The sequence below is a fragment of the Hemicordylus capensis genome, chromosome 5 (assembly GCF_027244095.1).
Source record: "Hemicordylus capensis ecotype Gifberg chromosome 5, rHemCap1.1.pri, whole genome shotgun sequence".
In the NCBI taxonomy this organism is placed as follows: domain Eukaryota; kingdom Metazoa; phylum Chordata; class Lepidosauria; order Squamata; family Cordylidae; genus Hemicordylus; species Hemicordylus capensis.
This window is the reverse complement of record NC_069661.1, coordinates 45,419,583-45,437,514: the sequence shown is the minus strand read 5'-3', so window position 1 is coordinate 45,437,514 and position 17,932 is coordinate 45,419,583. Positions and strand designations below refer to the sequence as shown.

Genomic DNA, 17,932 nt, shown 5'->3' with positions numbered 1-17,932 from the left:
CTACCTGGAGATGCTGCCAGGGATTTAACCTGGGACTGTCAGCATGCAAGTCCTATGGTGGACATCCTAAAACAAATGACATGCAATGCCCATCGAAATGCACTGGTTCCTTCCAAATGGCCAGAGGAATGCAATGAATTTCCAAATGGCCATTTGGAAGCAACCCGTATATTTCAGTGGGCATTCCCTATCATCCGGTACATTCCCTAGAATCTACATGATCCTTGATTTCTTGTAACAGAACACCCCCAATTATTGCAACTGAGTGAGGGGTGTGGCTGTCAGGGTGCGTGTGGCCATGGGAGCAGTCATGAGGAGTGCTTGCACTTCTGAATTTGTGACTACATCACTGCAGGGATGTTGATCTGTTTCAAAGCAACTAGAACTAAATCGCGTATTAATTTTGGCCAGTCTAGAGAGCCACTTTGGAAGCCAAGGGACCAGCATACTCCTTCCTTTGTCACATAGCAGTGGAGATAAACAATCAGTGGAGTTAACCCAGTTAGTGCTTCTGAAGACCAGCCAAGAGACAAAACCTTTGGTACAGTTTAGCAAGCAACAGAATGATATCCAGAAACACGATACAAAAACTTGGCTAGGTCATGGCTTCGGCTGATCTTGGAAGGATGTCTCAGTTTTTAAATTTCCTGGTTCATGCTTTGGTTAGTTATTAACAGCACAACATCCTGAAGGGTAGGCAGCAACTGAAAAGTGCAAACATTTCATTGCGCAGTATAATATTTCACTATATTAAAATATTATGAAAAATTCCCACCTGACCCTCAAATTTGCATTGTTGGCAGGTGATCATATGTATTACACTGGAGGGTAAGCAAGTGAATGAGCCCTTGACAGAATAGCTGATATTATTAGGTCCTGTAATAATGTTGCATCCGTGGATACAGGAACAGAGTTGGCAGCTGGATTTGTGGCAGGATCTTGTCCTTGTGTTGGTGTCTCTGTCATGTCTTCTTTGCTATGAGCCCCACCGCCCACTGAGATCATCCCCACCAGGGCTGGCCCAACCACAAAGGTAACTAAGCGGCTGCCTATGGCAGCTACCTGTGGAGGGTGCAATTTCACCTAGCACAAGGCCCATGCTGCTGTGCCTGCTGGCTGGCAGTGGTGAGCGCGGGCAATGGGATGTGGAGCTTGGGGACGGGTCGATGGACACAGCACCCAACTGTCTCCCCCTCTCCTCCTCTGGCCTGCCCACTCTTCCTGCTTGCCCAGTCTTCCTGGAAGCAAGAAGAGAAGGTAGGCGAGCCGGGGGGGGGGCAGCGCCCTCCTCCTCTGCCTGCCCACCCGCCTGCATATCTGCCTAGACTGGTGTTCCTGCTTCTGGCTCTCAGAAGACTTGGTGCATGGGTGCGTAGAGAAGAGGAGGTGTGGTGGCAGTGCGTGCAGGACGACGGGTGTCCTGAGAAGCTCTGTCCTGCACCTGCCCTTGCTGCTGCCACCACCACACCCCCTCTTCTCCTCTGGTCCACCCTCCAGTCAGCCATTCTGGCAGCGGAGGAGGAGGCAGTGGGAATGGCGGCAGGGGCGGCTGGAGGTAAAAACACACACACACAAGGGGGGCCAGGGGTGGTGGCCAGGGGGCCCAAAAGTCCTTGGCCCAGCCCTGGTTGCCACTAGTTTGTCTAGTGGCTGCTCAGGGACAGGTCTTCTCTGTTGCCACCCCGACATTTTGGAGTGCACTCCCTGCTGCAATAAGAGCCTCCTCATCTCTGATAACTTTTTAAAAGTCTCTGAAGACACCTTTATTCACTCAATCTTTTTATCTAGAATTGTGGTTTAATGTTTTAATGTTTTGTTTTAATCTGTTTTATGTTGTTGTAAACCGTCCAGAAATATAAGTTGGGGCGGTGAACAAATATAATACATACCTACCTACCAGGCATGGAGCCAGCCAAATAGCGGTTTGGGTCTGGCTCCGCCTGGCAGCCCCTCTAGCAACATCCCATGTGCGTGATGTCAGGGACACGGGGCGTGGCTTGGGCTCCGGAAAAGCCCCGAGAGAACTCCCCCTGCCCATACCCAGGTTATGGAGAGCCCCAGGCGTGAGCTCCCCTGTCCTATCCAGGCAGTGTTTGCTGCCTGAAATCATCTATTTCCCTTTCTCTCCCTCCAGCACCACCACAGCAGGAAGTTACATGCAGCAACGGAGAACAGGTAAGGACCTGCTCTTTTTAAAAAAGATCCTTTTTAAAAAAAAAGATCCTCCCGCTCCCTGCTCCCCGCCCTGTGGCACTAAACTGGTTCGAATCTCGTCCAAAGCGGTTCAGCGCCAAACCTCAGTTCGTGCACGTCCCTAATGAAAAATTGAGAGATAAGCATAGCGCCAATTCAAAAAAGCAGTCCCAGGCAAAGCAGTCATCCTGGCTATGTGAAGTTAATTAACTAAATAATCGATACAGCAACAACAGATAGAGTCTGAGCAGTTAAACCCAGATATGTGAACAATGTGCCAAATGGCTAAGGAATGTAAGAAGTACAGTGGATGACTATTATTATGTGAGGCTAAATGCATGAGATAAGCACAATGATAATATACATCAGCAATAATAAGTGGTAATACCTAATAATAGTAGGTATCTAGTAGGCCACTGTGGGAAACAGGATGCTGGACTAGATAGGCCTTGGGCCAGCCTTGATCCAGCAGGGCTGTTCTTATAGTCTTTCTGGCTGGACTAAGTAACGTGGCACATGTAGTGAGACAAGAAACTCCAGCCTTTATTCAAGCCAAAATCAGATAGAATCAAACCTCCTGATAAATTTTAGCTCAGTAGTTTCTCATTGGAGTCTCATGACATTCTTTTGTTGTAAAGCAATTCTTTTGTTGTAAAGCAATTAGGTCAGCGATAGTGTGGGACTGAAATGTTCTCCCACTGATTTCTGAATTTTGCTGTTCAAGAGGGCAGTTTGCTAAGGGATCCCTAAAACCTGGAGCTGGTCCTGAAGCGTGCAACTCACATTTTCTAACTGGTGCCACCATAATCTTTAATTATGTGGAAGTCAGCAATCCAGGTTCTACGCACAAACAGCAACACATCCAGAGACACTCCAGTTGTGAGTACCAAATGGTAGTTATAGAATAAGTGAGTACCACAGTAATTTTGGTACTCCAAATTCCAGTGGAGTACCAAAATGGTGATTCAATAAGGGAGTGATGAAGCCCAGGGTTGCATGAGCTCAAGAATATGCCCTAATGCTTCCCACTCAGTGGTACAAGTTAAGCATCATTTTTTAACACATAGGTTCTTGAGAACACAAACCACACCACCCAGGACAGACTAAAGATGATCCCCACGCGCCACCCCCGGGGTATGTGGAGGCCCTGGATTTCGCCCAGAAGTCCAGGGGTAAGAGTGTCTCTGTCCCACTGCAGTTGTATGAACCATAGGACACCCTGCTCTTCCTTGCCTTTTGAGAGTTGAAGATGAGTTCATCAAGCGGGCAAACACTTCAGCCACCCGCAAGCTGTTTCCCTTCCAGAGGGACAATAGCCCAATGATTTCATTCCTCCCTGTAATTGAAACCCTCTCATTCCGAGCCAGAAATCACAGTTCTCCTATGGCTCCTCTATTAGTTCCTAGGGTGCAGCTCTTTCTTCCTTTGGGCTGCCCCCCTCCCCCACGCGATTTTAATCTGAATGAAGAAGCAAGGCATCTTCTTGCTGCTGGAGTCGTCCACCCCCCACCCACCCCCGCCTTTATCAAGCCACCCTCGTGGTCTGATCTTTAATCCAAGGAGGCCTCCCCCCGCCCCATTATTCTTTATCAGAGCAAGGGGAGCCATCAGAGCAAGGGGAACGATATATTTTAAACTGAATGAAGCAAGGGGCGGGCGGGCAGGTGCCAGTGGAAACTGAGCTCTTTCAGGCGCGGGGGATTCCTTTCCAGGCAGCAGCTGTTTGCGATTGCGACGGTGGCTGGCTGGTTTTTGATTCGGAGTGTGTCTCATCAGTTCGGCGGATCGCTGCCATTCGACTTGTCCTCCGGATGGTCCCAGCCTCCTTCCCAAGGAAGATGTGGCGGGCAGCCCAGCCAGGAGATCCGGGGGCGGCTGAATGCATCGATCTTCTGGAGGGGACGGAGGACCTGCGCAGGGCTTGCTTGTAAGTGACTGATGGCAACCCGGGGAAGCCAGCAGGCAGCCACAGCATGGAGTGGGAATTCAACTTGCTCCTCTACCTGGCGCTTTTCTTCATCTTGCTCTTCCTGCTTTTCCTCCTCCTCTTCGGAGTCATCAAGCAGCTGAAGAATTCCGTGGCCAGCACGGGGGCTCTCCAGCCTGGCCGCCACTCCTTGCGGGAGCCCTGGGGATTCTGCCGCGAGCAAACCCTATGAAGGAGCCCCCACCACGCCGCTCCGCCTCTAGGGGGCGCCCCGGAGCGCGCTTGGGCCAAAAGCACAGCCCCGCCCCCGCCCCCCGTCGCTTTTGGGGGGGCTCCAGAAAGGGAAAGAACGAGCTCATGCTGCAGGTGGGTTTGTTTTATTTTATTTTTCAAAATGAGCCAGGGATAAGGAAGGACTGCGAGATCCAACAGTTACAGGACTTTGGTCTGGGAAAGCTGAGGTCAGGTCCCACTTCTGCCATGTATGTCTTCAGGAATGTTACTCTTCCTGAACAGGCAAGTTCAAGTTTACTGTTCATTGCTGTAGGTCATCACAATGTCGCTTATCTGCAGCTTCAGTTTCCTATTTGCAAAATGTGACATTGACTATCCTATCTTACAGGGTTGTTGTACAATTTTTTTAAAGCACTGTATAAATAAATGGAACCACCTTAAGTGGCGCAGCAGGGAAATGCTTGATGACTAACAAGCAGAAGCTTGCTGATTTGAATCCCTGCTGCTACTCTATCGGGCAGCAGCAATATGGGAAGATGCTGAAAGGCATCAACTCATACTGCGCGGGAGGAGGCAATGGTAAACCCTTCTTGTATTCTACCGAAGACAACCACAGGGCTCTGTGGGTGCCAGGAGTTGAAATCGACTTGACGGTACACTTTACCTTTATAAATAAATGGAGGCAATTTTACTGACAGTGGCAGGAATCTCTGTGCAGGTTCATCTGTTTGACAGGTCTGTACTTTAATTAGTTCCTTTGGCCGAATTTGGATGTAATAGGAAACCGGAGGTCCCTTCACCTCCGGTTTCCCAAGCTGCACATCTGAACTGAGGAAACCGGAGTTAAGGGTGAAAAGGGACCCATGGTTTCCCTCGCCAAACTATACTCTGACCCTCCAGTCTGAGTGGAGTTTCACCACCCAACTCCAGTTCCGAGGCACCAGCATTACATCTGAACGCTGGCACCTCCATTTCGGCCCCGTGGTAGGGATGTGCATGGAACTGGAGACTGCCAGTTTGAAGGGGTGGTATCTTTAAGGAGGGTGCTCTTACCCTTCGTGACACATTTCCCTTGCCGGCGCTGCCTTTTACAATGGCCCAGCAGGGCAGGAGCATACCTTCTTGCCACCCCGTGCCTCCTCGGACCGGAAGTGAACAGAAGTGCCTGGTGCACGTGCACATGTCGCAATGCACATGACCCCCAGGGTAAGTTTGACCAGGGAGAGCTATAATTCAGAACTCTGAGGGGCTTTGAATTATTATTTAATACACATTATTATGTTGACTGGTACAAGTTAGGTTTCTTGAATGCAGCAGTGGGACATGGATAAACATTCAGTCAGCATAAACATCTAAAGCACTCCTATAGAATAAAAACAGTTAAATACAATGCACAGAATAAAACAAAATAACCTCACAGAGTAAAACAAATAGACAATTTTAAATGAATTGTAATCAAAAGCCTGAGAAAACAGGTGTGTCTTAAGGGCCTTTTAAAAAGCAACCAGAGATGTAGAAGCTCTTATTTTGACAGGGAGGGCAATCCAAAGCCCTCAGGAAGCCACAGAGAAGGCCCAGCCCCGAGTCCTCACCACCAGACAAGCTAGCAACAACTGTACCCCACCCCCCCAGATGATCTTAATAGGCGGCAGGGTTCGTAAGGCGCTCTCTTATGTACCCTGGACTATGCCGTTCAGAGCTTTATAGGTAATAACCAGTACCAGTAATAACCACACAGAGCCATTTTTGGAGGGGTGGTATATAAATCAAATAAATAAATAAATACTTTGTATTTCATTTGGAAACATAGCAGCTGCCAGTGCAATTTTTTTTAAAAAATGGTGTCATATGGTCCTTTCAGGTTGCCCCAGAAACCAACTTGGCTGCCGCATTATGTACCAGTTGTAGTTTCTGGACTACTTACAAAGGCACCCCCATGTAGAGTACATTCCAGTAGTTAAGCCTGGAGGTTACCAGCATATGTACTATTGTTTTAAGGTCATTTACCTCCAGAGATGGGTGTAGCTGACCTATCAGCAAAGTTGATAAAAAGTTATTCTGGCCACTGCCTCAACCTGAGAAACCAGAGAGAGTTTTGGATCCATGAGCACTCCAAAGCTACATACCTGATCTTGCGGGGGGGGGGGAGTGTAACCCCATCCAGAACAGGCAGATCTAAATCATCTTTTGTGTCTTGACCCCACATAATCAGTACCTCCATCTTATCTGGATTCAACTTCAGTTTGTTATTCCTCATCCAGCCCAATACCGCCTCCAGGCAGGCATTTAAAGAAGTTATGCCATTTTGTGATGCGGTTGATAGGGAGAAATAGATTTTGGTGTTATCAGCAGATTGATAACACCCTGCACCAAATCTCCTGATGATCTCTCCCAGCAGTTTCATGTAGATGTTAGAGCACTGGAGACAGTATGGAGCCTTGTGGAACTCCATACAATATATTTTGCTTTGCAGAGCAACAGTCTCCAACCGGATTTCCCCACCAACCATATATAGTTATGGGCTATATAGCCATGGGGACTCTGTGCCCATGAGAAGCATTTCCATCTTGTTTGGAAGGACCCCACTGAACTGCTTTGCCTGTCTGAGAAACTGGAAATGTGTGAACTTTCCAGTAATTATCAAATCTGTCTTAATTTGAGCCAAGATTGCACTGAGCTTATGTACAGTCTCAGCTCTAGAACCTGTGTTTAGTTTTGAAGACTTGGACTTCAACATGTGAAGAGGCAACAAAGAGGTTGCTTATGAATAAACACAAGTATAATTTCCTCAGTACTATGTCACCACAGTTCATTCCCTCAACAGCTGAAATTAGGGAATAGAGATTCCCTTCCAGATCGCACAATGCAGCTTCTAGTCATCGTGGTACATGAATGGTATCTCTCTTTTTAGAGACAAATAATTGCTTAGGTACTGAAAAAAGGAAGATTATCTTAATTTCAGACTGCTGTAGAAGAGTGTTTTACTGGTGGCAAGAAGCAACAGAAAAGTCTACATCTTTAATAGTTGCAGCGGAGTTGCTATAGAAAACTAATTGTTACCTTAACCTTCTTACCATTTAAGTACAGAATATGCCATCCAGAAGCACCATTTCCTTGGCATCCCAATTTGAGATTCCAGTTACACCCTGAAACGAAGCGACACAAAACTTGGGGCTTGTAGCACAAAACTCTGGTAGATGTTTGGGGGGGGGTGTTTATGAGTGGGGCTAGGAGGAAATGGAGCCCCATCCAGATTTATTTCTGGTTATGGGTGCAATAAGGGCCAGACTTGAGAGGGTCTTCAGCAATGTAACTTCTGTGGGTCCCTCCCACATGTCCCCCTCCCAAGGCTCATGTTGTTGGGGGTGGGTGGATTGGTGTGTTTTGAGGCAACAATTGAGTTATGTTCTGCCATGAAGTAAGGTGAAGCGGGCCGCTTTAGAAAGTGGATTTTGAGGGTATTTGTCACTCTTGCTTACTTTCTCACTTGTAGGTGAACTTAGTTTTACTACATGTTTGTAGAGAGAGATTCTAATGGAAATTGGTAATTTCTTATTTGTGATTTAATAGAAAACAAAGAAAGCAGAAGAGACAACAGAAGGGAGAAATTGGGGGTGAAGTTTAATAGAAAAAGAAAGGGAGTAGAAAAGGAAGGGGGTGCCCCAGTGTTTTTACTTCAAGCAGCCAAATTTCTTGGGACTGCACTGTCTGTTTTCTCCTCTAGGTGCCCTCTCCATTTACCAGGAGTGTATCCTAGTGGCCCCTGTGATGATGTAGGGGCCTCTGGAGGAAAGCTCCCATTTCCATATGGGACAGGAGAGTGACAGAAGAGTTCCCTTGCAGGGGTATAGCAAGGTTGGAGTGGGACCAGAGACAAGATTTTAAAATGCCCCCCCCCCCCACCTCACTGAAGCTCAGCTCATGAAATAAAGAAATCTTAAATGAGACTGAATAGTGGTAACAAAAAGCATATATATCTATATCTATATCTATATCTATATCTATATCTATATCTATATCTATATCTATATCTATCTATCTATCTATCTATCTATCTATCTATCTATCTATCTATCTATCTATCTATATATGCCACAATAGAACATGACATGCTGTTCTGGTAGCTCCAGGTCTTAACACTCACATCAGTTTCGGGGGATGAATACAACTGAAGGAAGCCCGGGCAGGTGCTCAGCTGAGGGAGTCAGTCATGTGACTTGCCTCGGGGGGGGAGGCCCCCCCCCCAGACAACTGTCTCCCCTTGCCCTATTATAATTATGCCCCTGCTCCCTTGGCTGAGAGAGTCATTCTGTCACCATGGAGACTATGGACACGAGTGGTCAGGGATAGGCAGTGGGGCCCCCTGAGGGCCTATGACCCTCAGCAGTTGCCCTAGTTTGCCCAGATTTAGCCAAACTTTAATTATTTCCTGCCTCTTCACCACTCGAACTTGGAACACGGCCGTCTTCTTTGCCTGGACATCCCAATCTTATTAGCTCAAAATCCTTTAACTCTGTTTAGTAGATCCCATTTAACTCTCAACATTTCGTCAGATAGTCAGCAGACATTGTTATTTTGAAGGTGGACGTGGTGGAGTGAACAAAGAACATATTATTTGAGATGTAAACACAGCAGAATGCTTGACAAAAGTCCTGTGGCCATGCTGGGACTCAAACTTGTCATGGATGTCACCTCCTTTGGCCTAGAATATTCTCAGATGTTATTCTGCACAGACCTGAAAGTATTTATGTCGTATTCCTCAACTTTTCCAATTAGGCTCTGAGAAGGCCTGGTTCAAATTGCATGGCTTTTAGTAATTTTTTAGTCATTTTTAGCTATAAATTTGGCTACTCTTGGAGGAAGGATACTGTATTAAAAGGACTGTGAGCATGTTTAATTTGGGATTATCAAAATTAACAGCACCCCCTAGAACTCAAGGCATTATTTGGATTCCACATCCCAGAATATGGTCACTGTCATTTTATTTGTCAGAAGATCTGATATCAGAATTGAACCCTGGAACAGCAAATGAGATGCAAAAAATATCACAATACTTTTCAGCATTTCAGAATTCCTGGCTTCTCTAACCCATATTGTTTTCTGCCAGATGTCCTTGTTAAGAAACTTGGAACTGCAACATCTGTGGACTGAATGAAGATAATTTTTAGAGAATAGGGAATACTTGTGTTTGTCTGCAGTTTGGAGAAGAGCAGACGGAATAGGTCGGAGGCTAACAGTTGTTTGAAAGAAAAATTATACACATGAATAAGTGATTTCATCTATATGCTGTAAATGGTTCCTGGCCACTTTTAATCTGGGGGACTGATGACTAGACTGTTAATCTTCTTGTAGAAGGAAGCTTATCATCAGGTCCTGACAATGTGCTCAGTGGCTGTGTTCTGACCATCACAATTTTCATGTGGAATTGATCACGGAAGAAGAGCAATAAGTTATCAGGAGAGGATATAATTTCTGCCATATGACTTGACGCCTGGTGATAGCTGCTAGTGTAGGCACCTATAAGTTGCTGAGGTGCAAATGGTATCCAGGTAGCATTGTAAGAAGTGCCCTGCTGTCCTAAAGGGCATATGTCCAGTAGCATACTCAAAATCCATTTGTCAGCATTTAATCTTTATTTGATACTCCTACAGAGAGTCACTGTCAACTAGTGGGTAGATTTGGATGTGGGAAACCTGATTTTAAATGCCAGTTCAGCAACAGAATCACTGCGCAGCCTAGAACAAATGAATGAAGTCATTCACACAAGCAAAAATTGTGTTCTACCCAGGTTTGGAAGCTGTGTGTGCTCTCAGTTTTCAGTTGTGTGGAAGCAAACCTGGGCAGAAGTGATGGTGTGGAAACAAGGTAGGAGGAATAGCTACTGAGGTTTCCCTCTGACCTTGCTTCCACACAATAAGGCTATTCTCATGATCGGTGGAAATCAGGCTAGGGGAGCCCAACCCAGTTTTCATCGATCGTGAGAACCACCCGGCTTGTGGGTGTGCCCAGTGGTTCAATGACAGCTAGCCTGCCTAAATAACCCTCCACCTAAACGAGCGAGCACTCTGTTAACCTTGTTTCTGTAATCGTGTGTCAGCCGTGGCTGCTTGCAGCTGCGGCATACACACTCAGGGTGGGGTGACCCCAGGATGGCACTGCGCACTCCTGCGGTGCATTCCTGGGGCTCCGGGGCACAGCATAGTGGCACTCCCCTTCCCCTACCCCCCCGCTCACCCTTCTGTCTCTAAAGCAGAGGTCACGCCTGGCCACCCAGTGCAGGCCACAGTCACAGCTTGGCTGTCTGGTGCAGTATAGGCCAGTAGCGTGGTGTGGCAAGAGACTAAAGAGGATTTGGGGGCCCCCAGGGGATGTGGCGCAGTGGGGAAATGCTTGACTAACAAGCAGAAGGTTGCCGGTTCAAATCCCCACTGGTACTATATTCGGCAGCCGTGATATAGGGAGATGCTGAAAGGCATCATCTCATACTGCATGAGAGGAGGCAATGGTAAACCCCTCCTGTGTTCTACCAAAGAAAACCACAGGGCTCTGTGGGTGCCAGGAGTCGAAATTGACTTGATGGCACACTTTACCTTTTACCTAGGGGGTGTGGATGCCCTGGGCTTCCACTCAGAAGTTCAGGGGTAAGAGCGAAAGTCACAGTATAGCTCCTGTTCATTAATTTCAGGCAGGTGTTTATGACCTGGACCTTTAAGCTGGCTTGACATGAGTGTAGATGTACAGTGCATGCAGTTGTCATTTCTGAAAATATACCTGCTGTGACTGACGCTGCTGGGCTAATGGAAGAGGTGGAGTTTGCATTGTGCCAATGCAAGTGGTCAATGTTTTTCTGGAGACAGCACTGGAACAAGAATTGGGTTGAAATTATAGGTTTAGGTTAAACATTAGGAAGAATTTCCCAGGGGGTTGGATTAGAAGACCTCCAAGGTGCCTTCCAATTCTAACATTCTGTGATTCCAACCAAAGGTACATTTGCACTAGCTCATTTTCACACTGTCTCTAAAAATAGTGCAATGGATTGGTGCAGTGCACGCAACTCATCTCTTGAACTGTCACTGATTTTCCCTGAACAGTATTCCATTTTCTGGTTTCTCTGCATGAATATTAGTAACCTCACAAACATTCATGTAAAGGAACCAGAATTGCAGAAAAGACAGAAGTACTATCTTTCCTGCAATTAATTTGGACAAATGTCTCAAACATCTTCCTCCTGGTTCTTCTTCCATCCTTTGTATTTTATGATCAGAGAACAGCTATTTCTTGAATTAATCATTTTCAGACAGATCTCTTAATACTGAGTTCACTATTCTCCTTCATGTGTTTTCTGCACTGGTAAAAGGACCAGAAGACTCCCATCTGATATCTATTGAAGGAATGTAGGCAGATAAATTCTCAGGATGCCAATTCTACCACTATATGAAATTAATGGTTCAAAACCAACAGATCCATCCTATTTAAGTAGCTAAAACAATAGATTTCCAGAGATGACAGGGGGAGAGTTGGTCTTGTGCTATCAATTGCCAATTGCCCCCTGTGCTAAGCAGGATCTTCCCTGGTTTGCATTTGGACGGGTGTCTACATGTGAGCACTGTCTGTGGTAAGATATTCCTCTTAGGGGATGGGTCCGTAGCTCGATGGTAGACCATCTGCTTGCATGCAGACGGTTCCAGATTCACTCTCTGGCATCTCCAGGTAGGGTTGGAAGAGACTCCTGCTTGAAACATGGGGGAGCCACTGCCAGTCAGTGCAGACAATATTGAGCTAGATGGCTCAATGGTCTGACAATGGCAGCTTCCTATGTTCCCATGATAAATGTAAATAGTGCAAGTGAAATAAGCAGTGAGAGCTTATGTCCAAATAGACCTTAAAATGCAGAATAGAGACAAGGGCCTTACTGGATAATGGAAGAGAGAAGTGAAAGTCAGTTCGCTGTTCAGCTCTAATCCAGGAGATGCTATGCACCCTAATTACTAGAACAATATTGACAAAGTACAGGAAAAGGGATGAACACACACACACATACACAGAGGACAAGAAGAAAACAGGAATTGTCTTTCTTGGTTAATAGACAACTAAAGGGAACATGATGATCCTCTACAAGAAATGGCAGAATTATGGAAACATGGCAGTTGTCATGGACTTCACTCATTACCTGATTTGACTCCCATTAGCTCAGAATGAAACATTGATGAGTTTTAATGGAGAATCAATAGTTTAATGAATCCACCCCTCCATTGCTATCCTGATTTATGGTCCCAGCAGGACTATGAAAACATCAATATTTTAAAAACCTTCTCATAGAAATCATCTTCAAGTGAGTCCATTATTACTCAAGACCTTGTCTTTGTCTCCAAAAGTGCTGCTGCAGGATATAATAATTAATTTCCTGATATTGTTAATCATATAGTGATGGAAGGAGTCATGATCTCAGTGTGCCAGATTTTGCTAACCAGTCCTAGGTGGCATCCCTAGGGCATGCTTGCAAGCCTCTAAGGGAACATATTTACTAGCATTTAGTGGCTCACATTTTATCCACCCTGTACTTACAGTCAGTGTAGTTAAAGTAGTGAATGTTTCCTGGTTCTCAAAGAGTGAAGGAAGGATCCTAATCCATTATTGCTGAGCTGGATAGCTTTTCAACTGTTCCAGGTGAATCGACACAAGCTGTGGGGACATGCACCCACACGTGTGTGCCCTGCCTACTGACACAAAGAACAATCTGCATTGGTTACAAAGGGCACAGACAGTATTTTAAATGAACTTCGAGGGTCACAATCCTCAATGTGTTTATAAAAGTAATCAGGGGTGTAACGAGGCTGGTGTGGGCCCAGAGACAAAATTTTAAAACGGGCCCCTCGCTGATACACACACACTCACTTCACATGTGACTTGCCTCTGGGGGGCCCCACGAGGGGTGGGGGCCCCCAGGCAGCCACCTCCCCTTGCCTAATGGTAGTTTCGCCCCTGAAAGTAATGCAAACGACTTTGGTATGGAAGTAAGCATGCTTAGAACTGGAGATGAAGCACAACACAGATCATTTTACTACAGAATGTGTGCGTTTAACAGCCTGCAGGTTTCACCATTTTTGTATAGCATCCTAAGGAAATGGACATTTCCCTGCAATAACCTGGTCCAAATGAACTGGTCTGAATACTTATACATTATCCAAACATAACAAATGAGGGGCAAAAAAGCCCAACAGATTTGTTGGGGATAAATTAGCACTAGGGGAAAGAGCAGTCATTGAGCCTGCTTAATATCTACCTGGGGTATTAAACTCTACTGCTTTTCATAATTTGTATTGCATTTTAAATTTGCAATACATTTTACAATCTTTACTGAATTAACTCTTAACAATGTCGTAATGGAGGAAGCCACTCCTATCACTATGAGACTGGCTTGCCCTAAACCTTATAATGGCATTCAGTAGGGGTTCAGAGGCTAATGTGTAATCAGGGACTTCTCTGGTTTGAATCTAGCCTCTGCCATGAATTCGCTAGTTGGCTTTAGACAAGCCACTCTCTCTCAGCCTCAGTTCTCTGGATGCAGTGAGGGAATAATAATACTTACCTTACAGGGTTATTGTAAGGACTACATCAAGACAATACATGTTAAGTTCTTTGCATACACAAAAAGCAGTCTGTACAAATGTTAAGTAGGATGATGATGATGATGATGGAAGTAGGACTTGAACCCAGGTCTTCCAGAAATGCCAGTCTCTCTATCCAGGTGTTTAAACTGATTCTACATTGCCAAACCCTATTGTCAGGCTAAGTATAGCAGAGACAACAAGACACACACCTGCATGTATGCATGCACACTCACTCACTGGGCAGGTTCCCATGCAACAGTGGCAGCTAAGTATGGGAGAGCCACCATTTCCTGCTGGGAGCACACTCCCACTTCTGCAGCTGTTTCCATCTTGTGAGAACCCAGAAATGTTGGGTAAAGGATTTTGGTGACTCACTTCAGCCCAACTTTGTCAAACAAATGTGGGTTACAAATGGGCTGATGGATGGTCACTGACATTCTCCACTCAACATTTCTGGGTTCTGATGACATGGGAAAGACGGCAGAAGTGCAGCACATGCCTGGCAGAATCCAGCAGTTCTTCAGTACTTACTTGCCACCGTTACATGGGAACTCAGCCACAGTCTCACTGTCCCACTTCTCTTTATCTCTTTTTCTAGAAACTCCTGCCCCGAAATGTACAAACTGACCAGCCTTATGTGTGTTGTTTCTTTTGGCTAACTGCTAATTTACACAAGACATGGTGTTAATGATTTGCTCAGGTGAGATTATCTTTTCTTTCCAGATGGACCTCCTGTCCCACTGGGCATCAGGACAGAATGTCAGGTCCTTGAAACAAACAAAAAAAAAGCTATTTGGAAAAAAACCAATGTGGATGAAAAGCTCTTACTGGAGATTGGACAAGTAGCAGAGTAACCAATAAAGCCATGCAGCTTAGCAAAGCTGAAATGTGTTTTAGTGAAGAACTATCATGTGTTTTAAAATGCTTGCCACGTTCTGTTTCAAAGTATGATTTTTTCCCAATCCCCACAAGCTTGGTCAACCCATAAATAGTGTCTCTCTTTGGGAATATGTTCATGACAATGGCTGAAAAGCAGGCATCTCTTTAGATTGCAACATAAACACGAATAAAATTTCATACAGCAATAACCTGTTTAATGTGATATTCATTCCCACACACTGATTTATTTCTTTGTTTTGCAAAATGAAATTTGTGCTCTCTTGTGATTTATGTATCTGTCTTCCTGGAAACACTGAACTGAAATAATAATGCTTGTAACAGGATTAAAGAGTATTGGCCTTCACTACTGATGATGAAGAGACTGGAAATTCTTATTTAATCTTTATTCTAAAAATCTATTAAACCAGAACATCAATCAATGGCACATCTACTGCAGAGCTTACAATGTTTTCCAGTGAATTTAAACAGGAAGCTTGCAGTGTCTCATTGACACAACCAGACAAGCTCAGTATAATTGAATGTAATTGCTTATATGGTTATCATATACTGTATATAAAAGTTCTCATCATACTCCCATCAAGTTCTCATCATACTCAAGGATGACTGTGAAACAGAATCCAATATGAGGTTATATAGATGATGCAGGGCTCTTAGTCTAATAGAAATTTTGCATATAATTTCCAGAAGAATCTCTTTATTATTCTGTAAAGGAAACTTTAAAAATATTTTAATCATTTTTAAAATTAACTTCATTGCAATACACATCCAACTGCTCCACCAAAACTTGTAAATTAACATACTAAAAATCGATTTGTGTGCAAAAGATGCTTCCTGAGAGTGATTCACCGCCCATGAATTCACTGGGAAAACTTCCATTGGATTATAATGGACTGGAATGTCCCAAATGTTTATAGTTTATTGTGTTTAAAATAAATGACTGTGCTGGTGATACAAAGTTCTGCAAATTATGATAAAATGAGATCTCCTGTTTACACAAAAAGAGTAATAAAAATTCAAAGAATATATATTATTTGGTGTCTTCTAGTAATTGTGTTTTATAGTCAATTATATTAGTAATCATTTTCAGATGTAACTGTCTATTTTGTGTGTAGTTTGTTTCATATGGTGAGAAAAGCAGTCATCATAAAATTTTATGGGCATGCAAAATGTGGATGAAAAATCAGTGCCTGACATACAGAACAAGGATGCACTGGTGCAGTAAGAGAGCAGCCTAACTGAATTTCCCAACTAACTGCACTGGTCCAGCAGCAAAGCAGCCATTTTTTATACCCACTCCTTTCCCAGGAAGCCCTCTTTGTCATCTGAGATTATGTCCCCAAGGGCTGTGCAACCTTCAAGGATATATTTTCAGGTGGCAGAAAGGGCTTCCTGGGGAAGGGGAGGTTGTCAAAAAGTGCCACTGCCCATTGCATTGGTGCAGTTCTGTTAAGCTGCTCTCTCTCTTTTTTAATTATTTACATTTACAGTGGTCCCTCGACTTACGAAGTTAATCCGTTCCGAACGCACGTTCGTAGGTCGAAATTTTCGTAAGTCGAAAAGCGCACCCACGGAGGTCTGGAAACATTCGTGAGTCGAGGAAACCGCATCTAAAAATTCGTAAGTCGAGGAAGCCGCATCTAAACCGGCAACGACTTCCGGTCATTTTTGTCGTTCGTAAGTCGAAAACTACGGATGTCGAGTAGTTCGTAAGTCGAGGGACTACTGTATATACCAACCCATACAAAAAGGTACCTGGGCAGTTCACAGTATAAAACCAATTAAAACATTAACATAATTAAAACAATTTAAAATACAATAAAAACTCTAAAACTGAAGCTTTAACACTGTAAACTAAAAGCCTGACTAAACAGGTCTGGTTTTAGGTTCTTCTTAAAAAAATTCAGAGAAAGGGAAACTCTAATTTCAATAGGAAGTGCATTCCAGAGTCCCGGGGCAACTCTAGAAAAGGCACGGTTTTGAGTCACCACCAACCAAGCCGGTGGAAACCACAACCGGACCTCCCCAGATGATCTTAACAGGTCGTGGGGTTGATGAAGAAGAAGGCTCGGACCCAAGCTATTTAGCGCTTTGTAGGTAATAACCAGCACTTTGTATTTCACCCGGAAACTTATAGGCAGCCACTGTGATTAGTTTTAAATGGGTGTAATATGATTTCTTTGGGCAGCCCCGGAGACCAGCCTAGCTGCTGCATTCTGTATTAACTGCAGCTTCTGAACTACATACAAAGGCAGCCCAACATAGAGAGCATTGCAGTCTGAATGTTACCAGCATATGCACCACTGTTTTAAGGTCATTTAACCCCATGCTAACTTGGCAAAGGGGCACCTTTTAATGTCATGATTCTCTTTAGTGAGCAGGGGGAGAGTAACTGGCCCTATCCCCCCCCCCAGCACAGTACTTCCAGTGACTGTTGCTGGTTTCTATCTTCTGTTTCTTTTAGATTGTGAGCCCTTTGGGGACAGGGATCCATCTTATTTATTTATTATTTCTCTGTGTAAACCGCCCTGAGCCATTTTTGGAAGGGCGTTATAGAAATCGAATTAATAATAATAATAATAATAATAATAATAATAATTAATAATAATAAAATATAAGAAACGTTGCTTAACCAAAAAATATAAGTGGAAAATCAGACATCACCAAGACTTGGCAATGGCTTAAGAATGGTTACTTGAAGAAAGAAACAGAGGGTTTAATACTGGCTGCACAAGAACAGGAACTAAGAACAAATGCAATAAGAGCAAAAGTCGAAAAATCCACAACAAACAGCAAGTGCCGCCTTTGTAAAGAAGCAGATGAAACCGTGGACCACCTAATCAGCTGTTGTAAAAAGATCGCACAGACTGACTACAAACAAAGACATGACAAGGTAGCAGGGATGATACACTGGAACATCTGCAAAAAATACAAGCTACCTGTAGTCAAAAATTGGTGGGACCATCAAATGGAAAAAGTTGAAGAAAATGAAGATGTAAAAATATTATGGGACTTCCGACTACAAACAGACAAACATCTGCCACACAATACACCAGATATCACTGTAGTC

General features: G+C 44.4%; 1 protein-coding gene and 1 long non-coding RNA gene across 2 annotated transcripts; one reads left to right on the top strand and one right to left on the bottom strand.

Annotated features, from left to right (window-relative positions):
• Positions 1–3,799: 3,799 nt before the first annotated feature.
• SMIM43 (small integral membrane protein 43) lies at positions 3,800–15,890 on the top strand. Its single transcript, XM_053251653.1, has 2 exons — positions 3,800–4,486; positions 14,689–15,890. The coding sequence occupies exon 1, from the start codon at positions 4,167–4,169 to the stop codon at positions 4,350–4,352; it is 186 nt and encodes a 61-aa protein (XP_053107628.1). The 5' UTR covers positions 3,800–4,166; the 3' UTR covers positions 4,353–4,486; positions 14,689–15,890.
• On the bottom strand, positions 4,488–7,500 carry LOC128325823 (uncharacterized). Its single transcript, XR_008307654.1, has 2 exons — positions 7,429–7,500; positions 4,488–4,703 (listed from the first exon to the last, which is right to left on the bottom strand). It is a non-coding gene; the product is annotated as an uncharacterized LOC128325823 (long non-coding RNA).
• Positions 15,891–17,932: the final 2,042 nt, after the last annotated feature.